The sequence below is a fragment of the Pongo abelii genome, chromosome 6 (genome assembly GCF_028885655.2).
Source record: "Pongo abelii isolate AG06213 chromosome 6, NHGRI_mPonAbe1-v2.0_pri, whole genome shotgun sequence".
In the NCBI taxonomy this organism is placed as follows: Eukaryota; Metazoa; Chordata; class Mammalia; order Primates; family Hominidae; genus Pongo; species Pongo abelii.
The window spans coordinates 91,444,452-91,463,032 of record NC_071991.2 but is presented as its reverse complement, the minus strand read 5'-3'; the positions used below and the strand labels follow the sequence as shown (position 1 = coordinate 91,463,032).

The window sequence follows — 18,581 nt, the reverse complement described above, 5'->3', positions numbered from 1 at the left end:
TGGGGAGGCTGGTCTCAAATTCCTGACCTCAGATGATCCACCCGCCTTGGTCTCCCAAAATGCTGGGATTACAGGCATGAGCCATCACGCCCAGCGATGCTAGTACAACTTTTAAGGAATTCGGAAGGTCTCAATGATAAGTACAGGAAAGCATTATGCAAAAAGAAGACAAAAATACAGGAGTAGAAAACATGAAATTGTCTTCACTTTGAGTTTTATTTTTACTACTAATAGTCCGCTCCTCTTTGAGCAAGTAATGAAAACATTCTTTGCCTAAATTAGTAAAGCAGTGAAATAGTCATAACAGCCACACCTATCTTTGTAGGGTAACTTGGAAATGATAATAGGATAGCATGTGATGATGTTTTAAAAGTTAAGAGTGTCCCATCCCATGATTATAGCCTTACCAATGAACTTAACCATTTATCCACGTATTTCCTTAGTACTATCGCTACGACACATATCATGGAAATACTTACTATGATTAATATATATGCAAACACTTTTTGTGTGTGTGTGTGTGTGACAGGGTCTTGCTGTGTCACCCAGGCTGGAGTGCAGTGGTACCATCATGGCTCACTGCAGCCTCTACCTTCCAGGCTTAAACAATCCTCTGACCTCAGCCTTCTGAGTAGCTGGGACTACAGGCATGTGCCTCCGTGCTGGCTATTTTTTTTTTTTTTTTTTTTTTTTTTTTTGTAGAGACTGGGTCTCACTATGTTGTCCAGGCTGGTCTTGAACTCCTGAGCTCAAGCCATCCTCTCCTTGGACTCCCAAAGTGCTGAGATTATAGGAGTGAGCTGGTGAGCCCGGCCTGCATATGCCTTTTATACACAGAAAATTTATTTTGGGACTTTATCTCACAGATACATTTGTTCCTATGGAGAAGGCATATGCACAAGATTAGTCACTGAAGCATTATATGCAACAGTAGGCATTTGGAAATAACAGAAATGTCCATGTTCAGAGGACTGGTTAAATAACTTGTGGTAATCATTATAGCTAATGCTATGCTGGCATAAAAAGAAAAAAAAAGAATTTTTACACTGATATTAAATGATTTTTAAGGAACACTAAGTGAAAAGGTAAAATGAAAATAAAATGTTTACGATATGCTACTACAAACACAGGGACAAAAAGATCCTATAACTATATTGGCTTGCATACATATACAATTCTCTAGAAGCATTAAAAGCATTTTGTTGAACATACCTGGTTGTAGTAAAGACTCCGTATACTACAGGATTTCTTTCATCTCTTGTGGGGAGTAAATAAATATCTTCTATTAAAAGGGAAAAATAAATATTTACTCTTATTTTTCAGCATTACATTGCTTTTTTGTTAATAACACAACCGAAACTCTGAAAATCTAAATAGTTTATACAATTAACAGAGGCACTATATTATGCCTTGAGAAATCAAATATAAGATTGTTTTTTCTCACTGACTATGTATGGTATGGTACAATTGATAATCTCCAAGGCGGTTTCCAGTTAGAAATCTTTGATTTCATAGAAAATATAAACAAAAAAATAAGTAATTTTTACCCTCTAGTGTAAAAAATTTCTGTCCTATAATTGTGTCAACTTAGTAATTAATTTGCCTCTTTTTTTTTTTTTTTTTGATTGAGTCTTGCTGTTTCACCCAGGCTGGAATGCAGTGGCACAATCTCTGCCCACTGCAACCTCTCCCTCCTGGGTTCAAGCAATTCTCCTGCCTCAGCCTCCCAAGTAGCTAGGATTACAGATGCCCACCACCAGCCCGGCTAATTTTTTTTTAATTTTTAGTAGAGATAGGGTTTCGCCATGTTGGCCAGGCTGGTCTCGAACTCCTGACCTCAAGTGGTCCACCCACCTCGGCCTCCTAAAGTGCTGGGATTTCAGGTGTGAGCCACCACACCTGACCTCATTTACCTATTTGGTAACAATAAGAAAATAGCTACCCCCAAATTACTGCCGTATTGACAGTAAGTTATGTGCAAATAATATTCTTTAAAAGATTAAGATGTGAAGGTGCTTACATACAATATGAGAGGTCATCCACTCTCATATATATTACTCAATGTATACTTTAAGTTGGAAAATACACAATACTGATGAAATAATTCCATGATATAGATTATCATTTTTACATTACATGGCAAAAATAAGAACAAGTTCAAGAAGCTAAAAGCTAATGATGCTGACATTATACTTAAACAAAAAAGAAAAAAGTCATTCTAGGACTTGGAAGGAGTTTTTGAGGGAGTGAAGAGGAGAAGTGAAATAGAAGAAGCTGTCTACTGCTTCTGATTATTCTTTTATCAACAAGTCGGAGGGACAGTGTTCACCAAATCTCCTGTACTTGCCAGCAGAGGGCATCCGTGGAATAAGGAATCCAAGATTTTCCTACCTAGAGAAGGTGGCTCCTTTCAAAATGAAAGACTGCATGGAGAATGGATGAACGGTGTAGTTCCAGAGCTCACACCTTTCTGTGTCTTGCTGTAGTTTTGTTTCCTTCACTTACTTTGAGGACTCTTACAAAGAGAAGAGTTACTGCATTTTGACGTGTGCCCAGACCTAGAGCACTTCCATGTACTTTGGTTGTGAATTTTAGTAAGAACCACTCCTGTAAGGTTTGCTCAGGTATAATTAATCAGGCATTTGGAGCCAAAGGGAAATAAATGCCAAGTTACTTAATTAGGCAGTAAGGCTTTTCCAAGAAAGAAGGAAAGAAGGAACTTACGAAGCTCATCAAAGTAAGTATCTGCCCCATCACTTCCAGGAATTGAGCAAATCAATCTGGCCTTAAGAAAAGTCGTCCACTTGTTTATCAGGCTGCGTTGTCCTCCTACATCATTCTGACATGAAAAAAAAAAAAGATAAATATTTACCAACACAATTGTACCACTCACTAAAACTGGCGGCTATTACAGGTAGTGTCTTATTGATGTCATTGTCTACAAAGACACTGAACCCAGATATTGAGTCCTTGAACTTTAAAATAAGGAAAAAGACAGTATTAGCCCTCAATCTTAAATGTTTTTCTCATAGTTAAATGAATTAAATACAAGCAATTCAGCTCTATTGGATGAGTAGATACATACAAGGCAATAGTAAAGGCAGCTTGAAATCAAATCTCACCTGCCAATTTTTTGCTTCATGACCTGCAAGAGACTTTTTTAAGTCTCTATTTTATCACTGATAAAAATGATAAATCTCTTGAAATACGGTTAGTTAATTTTTGTTGTTGTTTTTCAGAGATGAAGTCTTTCTATGTTGTCCAAGCTGGAGTGCAGTAATTATTCACAGGCAAGATCATTGCCTCAAACTCCTGGGCTCAAGTAATCTTTCCACATTAGCCTCCTAAGTAGCTGATACTACAGGTGCATACCACTGAACCCAGCTGAAATATGGTTGGTTTGATGAGTAAATGGGAAAAAAAGTCTATAAAATGCTTAGGATAGTCTCAGGCAATTAAGTTCAATGAATGCTGGTACTGGCTTGTATATTATTTATAGGATTAAAAACAATATTTGCAACCTTTAGCAATATGTCTCTTTATAGGCTTCAAAGTCTTTTTCAAATTTAATGTCTTACTAATTAAACATCCGTGCAACATAAACATATGCATAATAATACACATATAAAAACCATCCTTTTGCCTATAATCACAGCGCTTTGGGAGGCTGAGGCAGGAGGATCAACTGAACCCAGTGGTTTGAGACCAGTATGGTCAACATAGTGAGATCTCATCTCTACAAAAATTTAAAAAAATCAGTCATGTGTGGTGGTGTGTCCCTGTAATCCCCACTATTCAGGAGGCTGAAGGAGGAAGATCACTTAAGCCCAGCAGGTCGAGGCTGCAGTGAGCCATGTTTGTGCCACTGATTCCAGCCTGGGTGACAGAGCAAGACCCTGTCTCAAAAGCAAACAAAACAAAAACAAAAACAAATCTTTTAAAGAATATTTATCTATATTTTCCATACTTTATTTTTACTCTGAAATGGTTCATTAAAAATGTTCTTTGAGCATTTAGTAAAACATAAACACTTAAATCAATTACATAATAAACAGGATTACCCTATTCAATAATTCAGCATAAAAATTTATATTCTCATTTTTAAATTAATATATACCTGTTGATATGGTTTGGCTCTGTGTCCCGACCCAAATCTCATCTTGTAGCTCCCATAATTCCCACATGTTGTGGGAGGGACTCTGTGGGAGATGACTGAATTATGGAGGCGGGTCTTTCCCATGCTGTTCTCGTGATAGTGAATAGGTCTCATGAGATCTGATGGTTTTAAAAACAGGAGTTGCCCTGCGTAAGCTCTCTTTGCCTGCTGCTATCCAGGTAAGATGTGACTTGCTCCTCCTTGCCTTCCGCTATGAATGTGAGGCCTCCACAGGCATGTGAAACTGTGAGTCCAATTAAACCTATTTCTTTTGTAAATTCCCCAGTTTCTAGTATGTCTTTATCAGAAGCGTGAAAACAGACTAATACACCTGTGAACACTGAATAAGTATGATTTTTCATTCATTTAACTCAACTAGCTCTGCTGTGCTTATAACAAAATAAGACTAATTTATTTAAATTACTATTGAAGCCATCTTTTCCAATAATTTATTTATATTTAAGTATAAATTATATAAAATCATTTATCCTTCAATCTATGTTCTGTAAAGTTAATGAGAAGTTCACTGTTAAGTTTCAAGTCTGAATATCTAGAAACTTTCTTCTTTTATCTCTGAAATTAAACTAAATTACAGAAAGGCATTTAAATGACTACAATTAACGAGAGAATTTGAAATCTTATAAATACTATGCTTGAACAAAGGGGGAAGGGGAGAAGGAAAGGAAACCAGAGACCAGAGGTATCTTTATAGCCTTAGCACCTAACACCAAGGGCATCTATGGTATGTGATACCCAGAGTGAATCATTTTTTACATTCCTTTACCACTAAACAAAAGATACATTTTCAGTAATAGTTCTGTAAAACTCAGGAATAGTTATTATTTTCTTTATTTGCTCTTTAGGTTTATAACACACAATTTTAAAATAATAACTTTGAAATTTAAAAGCAACAACATTCAATAGAATATTTTATGTAAGAACTAAAAATAGGCACTTAAGGAACAAACTATCACACCTCATAGTTTGCACTATGTCGCACTGTTTTAAATTTTAAATGATTCCAAATCATTATGAACTTACTCTTGGAACATGAGTGTAGCTGAGTTCATGTGTGCTGGAGGCTGACTATCCACACAAATATCCATATATACATATACATAATACATACACAGTAGTAAACCACAATTTAAAATTTAGACCAACAAGACTGTTTTATGATTAGCATATTGTCACTGACACTGTCTACAATTACTGGCATGTGGTGATAATAAAAAGCACAATAATGTTTAGTTGGTTTTTGAATAATTTTTAATTATTGCTAGACAATGCACTCCCTAAAATTCCCTCCACTCAACTCCAGATATCTCACTAAATCCCTATCACTGTTGAATGAAGACATGATTAATAGTTAATAAATAACTAAGAATAAAACATAAAATTGAAAAAAATTTTCAGAATGGTATAGACTAAGGGCCAAGGATTTCATTATAGTGGGAAAATGGCAAAAGCTTCACTGAAGAGTTGGATTGAATGCTAACTTTTTACAATAATAGATGGGACCAAACTACATATGTAGAGATTGGTTCAGGTAATACGCTCAGTGCTGGAAACTAGGGAAAAGGACAATGGGTGGAACAATTCAGGACATCAAGGAGAATCAGGATAAACTGTGTTTAGTTGAAGACTGAGATCAATTAAAATAGTGAAGGAAAAAGTTATAAAAGTAAATTGGGGTAAGATGAAGGAAAGCTTTAATGCCAGGCCAAAGTGTCTGTATGTTATTAAGTGCACATGAAGAACTACTAAAAAATTTAGTAATTGGCAAAGAAGTTAAATAATCAGTTTCCTTTTAAGAAAATGTATAATATATTCTATATAGTGACTCTGTCATAAAAAGCCTGTTGGTAATTGCTCTTACCTTTATATTTTATATACAATACCTTTATTACGAGTATCATTGTTAAAAAATAAAGTATATTCCAGCCAGTTATTGGATGATTTCAGATGTCTGCAGATGCAGACAGATTTATCTAGATATGACCTGTTTTTAATGACAATATCCTCAGATCATTTATGAATAGATATCTGTACGTTAGTAAGAATGAGCGAAAATATTGATGCTTTCTCCTAATGTAACAATGAGTTCTGTGTTCACGTATAGTAGGATTCCAGTGAGAAGATGTATATCTGGAATTATCAGAAACTAAGATAATTTTAAATGAATTTAAAAATATAAGATATTAAATGAATTTAAAAATATAAGATGTACGTTTAAAGTATCTAATTTTTACATTTTTTTATCAGCTTTCTAGTTGTGCTAAGAAGAGCACTAGTAAAAAATTTTTATTTTAGTGAATTCTCATATATTGATAGTATTTATTAAATGTTCTTTGTCTAAATTTGTATATTTTTGAGAGGGTCAGCAGTGAATACTAAAAATAATGTTGATTCAATAAATATTAAAAAAAATCAGTGATCATGAATATAATGCCAGAGACTTAAGTTTGTCTTACCCATAACAGAATATATGCTGAAATTATTTTGTTACATGAATACATATATAATCAGAATATCTGCTTAACGACATTCCTTTAACAAGCATACACAGTATTCATAAAAATGAGCAATCGTATCCTCTTTTAAACATTTTACTATGTGAAAGTGACAATAAATGTTCATTTTCAAACATTTCCTCCCTTTCTATTTACAATTATCGCTGATATTTAAGGTAACCATGAGAACATTCTAACTAGCAGAATAATCCTGTCTAGATTTGTAGGACAGAAAAGGGATTTATACTGTACTGCATTTCTTTTAACCTGACAAAAAAAATATAGAAATTTTTTGAACAAAATAATCTTACCTACCCATCCAACAGCCTTCTCTAGCCCCTCAGGAATAAGAAGATAAAAAACCAAGACAAAACAAAACCAAAAAATGCAAGCCAAAGATGAAAGCCACCTGCTGTCAGAAGGGAAACAAATATAGTTCCTGGGATAATAGCACTCAGGAATGGATTATAAGCATTTAATGACTGGATAGTAACTCTTACAGACATCCAGAAGCATGACCTGAGATGGCAAAGTTCAATTCACAAGGAGTTGTATTTCTTCTGTAGGGAAATGTCAGTTGGGCTGACTTTGTTGACCAGTTTCTCAGTCCCTGGATTTGTTTGCATATCCACACAATCTCCTCTAAGAACTTTAAGCCCAGAAGAGGGCTGAAAGGGAGGTAACCACTTTTGTACTAAATTGTCACCTCCTTGCTTATTTTTGTGAAGTTCTAAAGAATATAACCATCTCACTAACACAATAGATTTATCGTTAAGATGTCAAAATCAGCAGTTTTTAGTCACCAGGCACTTCTGTGGGTCTCTACACTATTTATCATTCACTTTTTGTAGTTAGGTATTCCAAAAGCCTTGACACCCTCTACACAAAGATGCAGATGAAAGTAACAAAGAAAGTATATGTAAACAAGCCTGATCACATGTGTTCAATTTGGGTGGTAAGTACAGAGGGTGACTGTTTTCCTGTACTTGTTATATGCTTGCAGTATTTCTTAATTTAAAATGATTAATTAAAAAAAGAAAAAAATTAAAGACAAAACAAACCACAATTTACAATCCTTCAGCAGCTTTAAAATATAGTACACCTGAGTCATTTTATTGTATGATGGCTGCATGTTACGAATTACTAAGATCTTCTAATCATAGCATCTACTGATAGGCAGATCAGACCTAAAGCAGGGTAATATGGCATTACATTTTCCTTCTACTGTCCCAGCAAAACTTAAACCCTTATAAATCTTACATAGACATGTAAAGTAGCTAGCAGCTGTCACACATGAACTTTTATTGAGTGTGCCTTTTGACCTTTGGGTCACTATGCTGGGTTCCTCTGTAAAACATGATTTTATCTGTATATACCATCCTCTTCAAGGATCCCTCAGTACTTTATAAACATTGTCATTTTAACCTATATATTAGATAACAGTGGCTTTTGGAAAATGTAATAATTGACTTTCAGCTCCTATGCTCTTAAATCCTGAAGATTTTATAAAATCAGTTTACTCTCCAAGACATTTGAAAACAAGTATTTTGTTAAGCTACTAATTTGTATGCAGAGATTTGTAACCCTATTAATGAGTTTAAGTTGAAGGACACCAGTTTCAAATCAATAGAAACTGGATAATGACAAAGTTTAAGAACTTTAAAAAATAGTTGATGCTGGAGTTAGAGGTTATAAATTATTCTTTGCTTAACATTTAGTTCTTTTGCCTAATACTGCTCTTCTGTATCTTTGTGCAAGCAAGAGAATGAAATTCTCAGACACTTTGAAACCAAGATATATGCATCCTTTGCGTGCCCCACTCCCTGTTCTACCCATTAATAACACTTATGCTTATAGATTTTAGTTTGAATTAATACTACTCACCTTCTTTTGAAGTGGGATATAAATACTACAGTATTATAAATTAATAAAAACCTACTCCATTACCCAAACTAACACTGAGGTAAACACACAGGCTTTCTGTTGGCCATTTTTACAAATTCAACAAATAAGATTAGGGAAATTTAATACTTTTGTCTTTTCGATTTAATGCCTGTTGTATTTCAATCCATCATTCATATTCTTTTCTTGATTTGTCATTTATAATAGAACCCACAGCAACTGTCCAATCTACATCTATCTGTGTTGTCTCAATCTTCAGTGGGTTATTTCTAGAGACAGATTGTAGAATCTTTCTTTGAAAACTTAGTACAAATGATCTGCATGGGGCTGCATAAATAAATAATAATGATAAGGATAATCCAAACTCAGGGTGGCCTATTAACAGAAGTTTGAAACTATGACCATGACATGGTAGAAACAAAAAGTGAAACCTGGCATAAGCCCCCAAGAGACTCATTAGAAGTGTGTGCCTTATATTGAACTATATTACTCTATTGTGAAGATCTTAAATGAGTATATTTAGATACATTAAGTGAACTAATGGAAGATAGTGAAGTTATGCTCATTAAATCAAATGAAACAAACTATGTTGAACTACCCTTTTTAGCCTGTGGGTTTTCTTTTGCAATAGTTGCAATGCCATAACTACGTTTCATGTACCTGGTTCATTGGGATTTTTAAAAAAGGGTCTGACCACTAAAAAATAAAGGCAAAAATAATAATATGAATTTTAAAAATACGGTTGAGAGTTTTCACATAACTATATTTGGCAGTCAACTCAGGTAAGTTAAGTTGTAGAAACAAATGTAGAAACAACTGTGTAACATAAAACACGTAGAAATATAACATGTAGAAACAAATATCTCTTCACTTATTTTCTTTGGCAACTGAAATTATAAGCATTTTTTAACCTAAAGAGAAATTTATGGATACCGTTTCTCTTTACCAGAGGAAGGTCTATTGGCACTTGCTCTTTACTGTTTTCAAAAGTTTTTTTTCCCACTTCTGATACTTAGGAGTCCCCCCAAAATTCTTGACATATAATAACATAGAGTCCTTTACCTCACTTACTAATAATCTTGAAATACTTTAGATGAAATAAAAATATACAAACTCAAACATCTAAGGCAAAGGGTAGAGGAGAAAAAACAACAACAACAAAAAATTTTGTGGCAGGTATTAAACACACTAACTTTTAAGGGATAAATTCTATAGAGGCTTTCAAGGCAATTTTTTTTTTTTTCTGAAAAATACACCTAGTATTTAGAGACAACTATTTGTGATTTGCCGTTAATGACTAAGCAAATACAAGTGGAGAACATGTTTTTCTAACTACTTCAGAAACTCATAAAAATTATTGGAAATACAGGACTGGTGTAATACACTATCCTAAACAACTCAGTTTCTAAGATTTAGCACATTCAATTAGGTAAATCTAAGAATGTTAAGCAGTCCTTTTCAGGTAGAATCAGAGTTCATTCAATTAAAAAAAAAAAAAAAGCTGTAGCAAACAGTATAAACCCCTTCCTAGGAATTTCTCAGACAGGAAAACAGATGGAAGTGAAGCAAAAGCACATCTGTAACTCGTGGGCACTAAATCTCTCATTTAGGTTGTAAGTGACATGCTGAAAGTAAGCACAAAAACCACAGCTCAACAGAGATCAATAAATACGGAAAGTGTCATCGGCCTAAAAACACAAATCTTCAAAGGCAGTAATTGTCCAAATAGGACCATATATCAAAATAGACAATGCAAGTAGAATTGAAGCAAAGGGCTATTAATGAGACCCCCAGGCAAGTTATGTGAAAGGGCCATCCAAACTGAATTCCTGGCATGAGGAAAGGAAATACTGCAAAACAAAAAAGAGAACTGGCATAACCTACAGATGGAATCTGGAGTAGACTCACGTAAGTATAATGGGCAGCTCTTCCAAAAATGAATAGAATTCAAAAGTAATGCAAAACAGCCTTGAGGTGAAAAATTGCAAGCAAGTGTCACTGAAAGAGCTAGTATTTCCACCCATTGACTTAAAAGGTGGGTCTTGAAGGGAAACACACACACACAAACACACACACACACACACACACACACACACACACAGGGTAATAAACATCACACAGACATAAATAATGTATTTTGAAAGTACTAACTTGCAAAGTAAATAGACACAAATCTTTTCAGTGGGTTTATTTCCTGTGGTTTTGCCTATTCATTCAATTAGCATTTAATAGCTCATCACGAAGATCTGTTATTTACCATCTATGAGAGCAGTTCTTTGGGGTGTAAGTTGCACCATTTCGTGCTTCAAAATATTGACTGTTTCACAAAATGAAAGAATTGTAGAGCTTGACAAGGACTTTAGAAATCCTTCAAGGTTAAACAATTTATTGGAAAAATAGAGTAAGTAGTTTGACTGGAAATTAGGAACACTGCTAAAAATAATTCATTAGGAAATGTGCTCTACCATGTACAATTATAAACATATTAAGTTTAAAAGATATTCTGTGGATGAAGGTACTTATTCTCCTCAGGCTCTCATTGATCAATATTGCCAAGTAAAATTATCTTTTAAGTCAGTTTATTTATTGTGTCTCTCTTCATTGATATCTCTTGACCAGAATTTGCATTGTTCAAATCATTTATGCAACTTTCTTCAAATACAGCTCCAAATTACTTTGACTATGTTCAGAAATAAGATCAATCTTCAAAGCACAAATTCTCCTAAAGATAAAGAAAAATAATAATGGTAACTTCAGCCTTTAAAACTAATAAAATGACATATCTCTTTGATCACCTTTGGTAACTAACCTGCCCCTAACACCGCAAAATACACACACCACTACCATCAACACCAAATTCTTCCACTCCTAAGCACAGGTACGCTGATCTGTCTCCAAATGTATGTATGATGTGTGTGTATGTGTGCACATGCATGTGTGCATATGTGTGATTGTTGGGATTAAATTCACTGTAGTGTGACCAGATATTTACATTATTTACATGTCAATCTCTTACAGTAAATTGTTACATGCTTGTAAACTTAGATATCTAAGTTACCCTTGTTTTTGGTACCTTTCTCAGTTATCTGTCACATCCAAATTCATATGATCTTATTAAAGCCTTACATTTGCTTGGTAAAATAGTCATGGAAGCAATAGGTGCCTGGTGCCCTCAATTTTTAGGTTAAGAAACTGAAAGAATGAGAAGTAGAGCAAAATGTAAGCCTAGATCTGATTTTAAGTTGAACATTCATATCATCCAGGCAAAGGTCATTGATGATATCCTTACGGCAAAATCTAATACCTAGTCTTTAATCATAATCTTACCTGACCCTTTTTGATAAGCGACATTTTTGACAACTGCTTTCTTCTTGAAGCAATCTTTTCCCCTGACTTGTGACAACACTCTTCTCCAGTTTTTCCACTCAGAAATGACACCGTTTCCTCTCAATTGCCTTTGCAGACACTTTTCTCTTCTATTTCCTAAATGTCATTGTCCCTTTGGATTCTATCCTTGCCATTTGATCTTGCACTACAAATCTTCCTGAGCAATGTCAGGCATTTCCATAACTTCAAGATCCGCCAATATACTGGTGATTTTCAAATTTATGAGTCCAGAGACTACTGAACCTCAGGTTATATTTTCAACTGGCTATTGTGCCCCCATATCTCAGAACCACATCAAGTTCTTCATATCCAAATATAAAAATCTGTGCTCATAATTTTTTTTTGTTATTTACCATCTCATATCAAAATATATCTCTTTGCACATGTTCCTGGTCCATGTTGTATCTTCCAGGAATCACAGTTCCCAAGAATAAAAGGGTACTTGTCTACAGGGTGGGTGTCAAAATCTCTATGATAGGAGCAAGAGAATTAAAATGCATTAAAAATTTAGCTCATGAGTCATGCCAGTCATATTTGAACACTAACATCTACATGGCTATTGTATTGGATAGTGCAGGTGTACAACATTACCGTCATTACAAGAATGCTCTATTGGTCAGCCCTATGTATACCAGGCAAATAAGAAAAGAGCAGTAATAAAGTGAGGACTTTATAGAAATCTACATATACATCTACATATACTTTCTATCTGAACTATCTCTTGAACTTACTCTTAGTGCTTATCTCTTTGTTCCTGTTATCTTTAGGGAACAACTTAACAGTTCTCCCAGTCACAAATATTTCTCGATCCAGATACATTCTTCAAATTGCTGCTAACTATATTTACCTATCTTGTCACTTCTCTGCTTAAAACATTTTATAATCCCTCATTGACTACAGGATAGAGTTCACACTCACTAACATGGAAACAAGACTTCTTATCAACCAACTTACCACTCTAATCTCAAAAGTCATTGCTCCCCAGACACATCCCTTGAATTCCAGTTACAACAAGATTTCACTCTTCTATAAACAAAAAATAAAACCAAAACCAAAACCAAAACAAAAACGAAAAACAAACAAACAAACAAAAACAACTGTCACAACGCTGCCTGAAATGCCTGGCCTCCATTCCTTAGTGTAGTCCCACTTCCTCATATAACTCAACTAAAGCACCACTTCCTTCATACAATGTTTTTGGGCTTCACCAAATCCCTAGAGTTCTTAGCTCATAACTCTATCACATCACATTATGATTATTTGTTGATATGTCTATTGCCCTCACTATACTAAAAGCTTTGAAAGAAAAGAGACAGTGGTTGATTATCTACACTAATTGCCTAGTATAGTGCATTTTGCACAGAAATTATTTTATATTTTGTTGCTGTTGTTGAAATAATTAGATGATAAAATAATAAACAAAAGAGTTACAAAATTGAGAAGATTCACCCTTGTTCTGCGAATAATCCTTCACCCATTTTTATATAATGTTTCTCTATTGCCAAAATCTGTTCCCCACCAATCACAGTATACTACTTAGTCTAATAGTATTATCTTTGACAGGTCAGTAAAACTAGTTTTACAAGTCAATAAAACAATTGTTTTTCAGTTAGCAGCTGAAGATGAAGGGAGCTCTTAAATTGTCAGCAGTTCTTTACTGTGCTAACGTATTCAGTGAAAAATGAGAACAAATGAACTATAACAGCAAGAACAACAAAACCTGAGTATTTCCAAATATGTTCTGTGGGAATATGCTGGTGGAACAAATAGAATAAAGGACTCTCATGTTACTAAAAAATCTTTGTAAAACTCAGTGAAGCATACACAGTTTACTCTTAGTTTCCTCTAACATGATCTGTTGCTTCTTAGATCTTTTCTTGTATCTACTGAACTCAATTTTGTTTCATAGCATAGATGTGCATTCTGTTATTATTTGTCAAAAGAAAAAAACAGTATTATAATGATGCTGGGGAGAAGAAATAACAGAAAGGAATAATAAGTTTTAAATAATGTCAAAATAATCTTTTTCATGTGAAAATAAGATCACAGCAACAATGATGCTGAGGTCTTTTTATATTATTGCTAAAGTTGTTATTGTTTTGTAGGCCATCTTGTCACATTTTAAATAAAGATTTTAAGTCATTTTTCATGTCGTCAGTGAAATCTCCACTTGAAAGTGTCCACTTTTTGCCACAACTTAATCTTTGATTATTAAGTTAGAAACATGGGTAGCATGTGATGCAACCAAGAAACTGCAAAGAAAGCATTTAGAACCAAAATATTGTAGACATTTGACCAATGGATCATACGTATAGCAAGAAATTCTGAAGATGTGCTCATTTAAAAATGTGATTGAGTAGAGATACACTAATTAATGAAGAACCTCTATTTTTTTAAAGTAAATTCATCCATCATATATTCTTTTTTGATCTCACAATTTGTTAGCTTTTTAACCAAGAACAATAGCGTGACAGAATCTTGCTGTGTGGCCTCCGAGGTTTTGTGTGTGTGTATGTGTTGTGTGTGTGTGATGAGAAAACTCATTTATGACAATTTTCTCTGCCTTTCCAGTTCTCTAGGTGTTTTTTCATACTATAAATAAAATATTACATTGTTGATGTTTAGAGAATAGGTTATAATTTTAATATAGGAATTTATATATGGGACAACTAGATTTTTCTTTAATACACTCTGAGATTAACTTTCAGTATATTTACACTAGGGTAAGACATTACTTTGTTATAAATACATTTCTATTAAATGGATTATATTTATCAAGAAATAAGCATTGAACTGGTGCACAAAATATATACTTACTTGCTATATGTGTTCATCAGAAAGTGACTCTTGAAATTCATTTAATTGATTGTAAATCCCTTATTCTTTATTTAACATAGCTCAATTATACAAATAATGTCAATCCACAACACAGCTTTTCAGGGTCAGGATACTGTTGCTATAAGGCATGCTTCAATACACTAACACATTAGGACTACTCCAAACAACAGGCATTCATCTCTAGGCAAGAGGCTTCAAGAGAAATTACTGTGGATTCTTAGAGTCTGAAAGAATGAGAATGCTTTTTAGAGAGTCTGTCCCCTGGGGGTGAGGGGATCAGTGGGAGACAGCATTATTGGCTAGGACACTAGGTAAAGAATGATCTGGGCTCACAAGTTGGCCTCATTCAAAAGCCATGTTTTCATTAGCACTTTTAAGTGCAATGACGGTTTGTATTTCTCTCCCTGAAAGTGTTCAGAAGCCTGAGGGTACAGATTGAAACAAAAACGTGATAGGTTCAGATAGAAGAAAATGAAAAGTTTGTACAAGACAAAAGAAAGCTTCCTGCTGAGAGTATTTATTAACAGCTCTTCCCCTTAATAACTGAGTTGATGCTAAAGGTGTCTATTTAAGAAAAGTTATTTCAGTGGAGACACATCTAAGCAGAAAAATAATATACTGAAGTCAAAATATGATTCTAGTAGCAATATTATTCCATAAAGCTTGTATTCAGTCAAACGAGAGCTTTGATGGCAGAAAATGGAAGCCTCTCATAGAGTATCTGTGTTTATTTATAATTTAAATAAAATGGCAAGATTAAAAACTCATTGCAGTATTCTTCACAATAAATATTTTGCATTGTGGTTATTTGTTTTTTCCTCCTTACCTCATTTTCTCTCAGAACCTAATCTAGATTACAGGTCTAGAAAATATTTAATAGAGTAATAATATAATAAAATTTCAACTGATTTGATACATGTAGTGATATATAATTTTACACGTGTGATGTGCGTGATGATGAAAATATAGAATATACATCTGATGATGCTTAAATTACTCTAGGGATTACGTTAAGTTAATTTCATTCAGATTATTTAACATTATATAAAAACATTTTAAGCTCCAGGGATCAGGACAATGCAATGATGTTACTGGGAATAGCAATCAGTGGCAAAAGAATAGTCCTTCAATAAAAGAAATAAGCTGCCAAAGATGTGTAACTTACACCAAGGCAACAGTTCAGGCACTGTTGGAAAAATAAACTGTAATGTTTGAAAAATGTGAACTCTTTTCTTTTTCTTTCTTTTCTTCTTTTTCTTTTCTTTTCTTTTTCTTTTTTTTTTTTTACATTTGGATCTCAAAAATTACACATCTAGGGTAGTATGAATCATACCATTTATGAATAACAGGCATTAACTTTGGCTTAAACCTTGCCAAAGGTTTTTTCATATATATATGTTTTAAGTAAAATATATAAATATATCTTGCCTTACAAACTCTTCCAACTCGAGAAAGGATGGTTTTATCAGAGGTACTGCCTTCTTGAGATGATTCACGAAAGAAGAAATATATTTTATCATCATCTGGATTGTAGGTGTCTGGTATGGAGAAAGTTCCAATAAATTTTGCTCCTGTTTGAAAGAAAAGAAGCTATAAATTAAGATACTGAAACAATCCAGTCATCATAGTTTGATGATATTTCCACATAAACGCAATTAGCAGTAGAATTTTTAAAAAATGAACTATAAGCCAGATGTGGGAAATGAGATGTGTATACAAATGAAGATGATACAATGTAGAAATATGTATCAGCATAAAGAGGTACTGAACAAGTTCTCCAGGAATTCCAGAGAGCAGGTGAGAACATGACTAGACTAAATTACTTGTAGATCTTTTCAGATATGGAGATGCTATCATTGTATATTCTCTTTCTATATAATGGAGATTTAAACCACCATGTCTTTCATAAAGGGCTTAGGAAATAGTAAAAATCTAGCACTGATTTTGACATACTGTGATATATTAATACTTTGATGAATTTTGTGTAATTGCCCTAGGGGTATAAAAATGGAAACAACCAGTAGTGTTTGGTTCAAGTTCAATATAGCAGTATAGGCTCTAGATAAACTTCCTGAATTTATATCTTTTCTCTGCCACTTACTGGAATGGTGACCTTTGACATATTATTTATCTTTCAATGACTCAATTTACTCATATGTAATATAAGACTACCAATGTCATCTACCTAATAAGATAATTTATATTATTATCAAGTGGATTTATATGTGTGTATATATAGCATTTATATACATATAGCATATATAAGCATTAAATTCCTTTTTATATGTGTATATATGCTATACATATAGCATTTACATATATAACATTTTATATATATAGCATATATATAGCATTAAATTTCTTTATACAACAAACATTTAGCTTTAACACCTCCAGTATTCCCCTCCAAAACAATTTTTTACAGTTCAAAAGCCAATATTTATGAAAGAGTTCTATAAAATCAATGACTGAATAAACAGAATAAGGCTATTTATGGTATATATTAGTTGAAAGGTAAAATAAATAGCACTCGGAAAAATATCCATGCTTTTTCCTCCTCCCACCTCATTGAAGTCATACTGAAATTTATATAGCATATATATACAGCATATATATATGTATAGCACTTAGCATCAGGCAAAGGCTGATTATATAATGAGTGTTTAATAAATGTGATTATTATTAAGATAGTTATGGGGCTGATAAGCATTATCATTATGATGACAATATACAGGGGTTAATAGAAAATTGAGTACATCTATGTACTTGTAAAAATAATATGTCATTATTAAAAATTTAGTAGATCTATAAGTACTGACCTGGAAAGATGGCCATAATATATGTACAGTGTAAAAATGTTAGCAATATGATAAACCTCTTTTCACTGTATCACTGACAAATTTATTTGGGTTTCTAAATCCTTGTTTAAGAGGTATTCGGCATTTTAAGTCTTGATTTTAAATAATTGTGAATTAACCAGGTAACAGATGCGTAATAGGATGATACCAGTTCAGAAATAATTCGATTAAAGCAAAGAAGACAGAGAGTATGGTTATTGAGAAATGAAGGAAAGACTTTAATTAGAAAATATGTGGCACCTGGAAAGAAGCACCGAGCACTGACTTTTTAAGAAGTAGAAGCAAGAGAAAAGAGAAGCCAAAAAGTTTTAAAAGAAAAATAAATTGGCGGGAGGTGAAAAAGATCAATATTGCCTTTTCTAGAGTTTTGCCTAGAGCTCTGATTGCTGTGTGCCCCAGGTGTTATGAAAATCACTCTCCTGCAAATGTACAGCAATTGGCCAATATCCCAATAAAGCTTCACAGTAGCCTTCTTCAATAGACAAAAGTTAATGTTGGGGCTGGGTGTGGTGGCTCAATGCTTATAACTCCCTTTGGGAGGCTGAGGTGGTGGATCACTTGAGGTCAGTAGTTTGAGAACAGCCTGGCCAATATGGTGAAACCCTGTCTACTAAAAATACAAAAGTTAGCTGGGCATGGTGGTGCACATCTGTAATCCCAGCTATTTGGGAGGCTGAGGCACGAGAATCCCTTGAACCCAGAAGGCAAAGGTTGCAGAGAGGCGAGATCACACCAGGGCACTCCAGCCTGGGCGACAGAGAGAGACTCCGTCTCAAAAAATAAATAAATAAAAAGTTAACGTTGGATTCCGAGTGATGGATATTCAGTCAATATCGTCCCAGCCTCTCTGGGTTGGCCCTGTGTCTCCCATCCAATCTCTTCTTTGCTTTAATGCAAAGCTTTGAAAGGAAAAGAAAGGAAGGAAAT

At 33.9% G+C, this 18,581-nt stretch overlaps 1 protein-coding gene across 2 annotated transcripts in view; it reads right to left on the bottom strand.

The window, feature by feature from the left end:
* SEMA3D (semaphorin 3D) overlaps positions 1 to 18,581 on the bottom strand; it is a 192,076-nt gene that overhangs the window by 42,571 nt on the left and 130,924 nt on the right. For both annotated transcript variants that reach the window (XM_024250396.3, XM_009243069.4), the window contains 3 exons: positions 16,225 to 16,367; positions 2,725 to 2,839; positions 1,213 to 1,282 (listed from right to left, as the gene is read on the bottom strand). In XM_024250396.3, the coding sequence (XP_024106164.1) occupies positions 1,213 to 1,282; positions 2,725 to 2,839; positions 16,225 to 16,367 (328 nt within the window). The remainder of the gene's footprint in view (positions 1 to 1,212; positions 1,283 to 2,724; positions 2,840 to 16,224; positions 16,368 to 18,581) is intronic.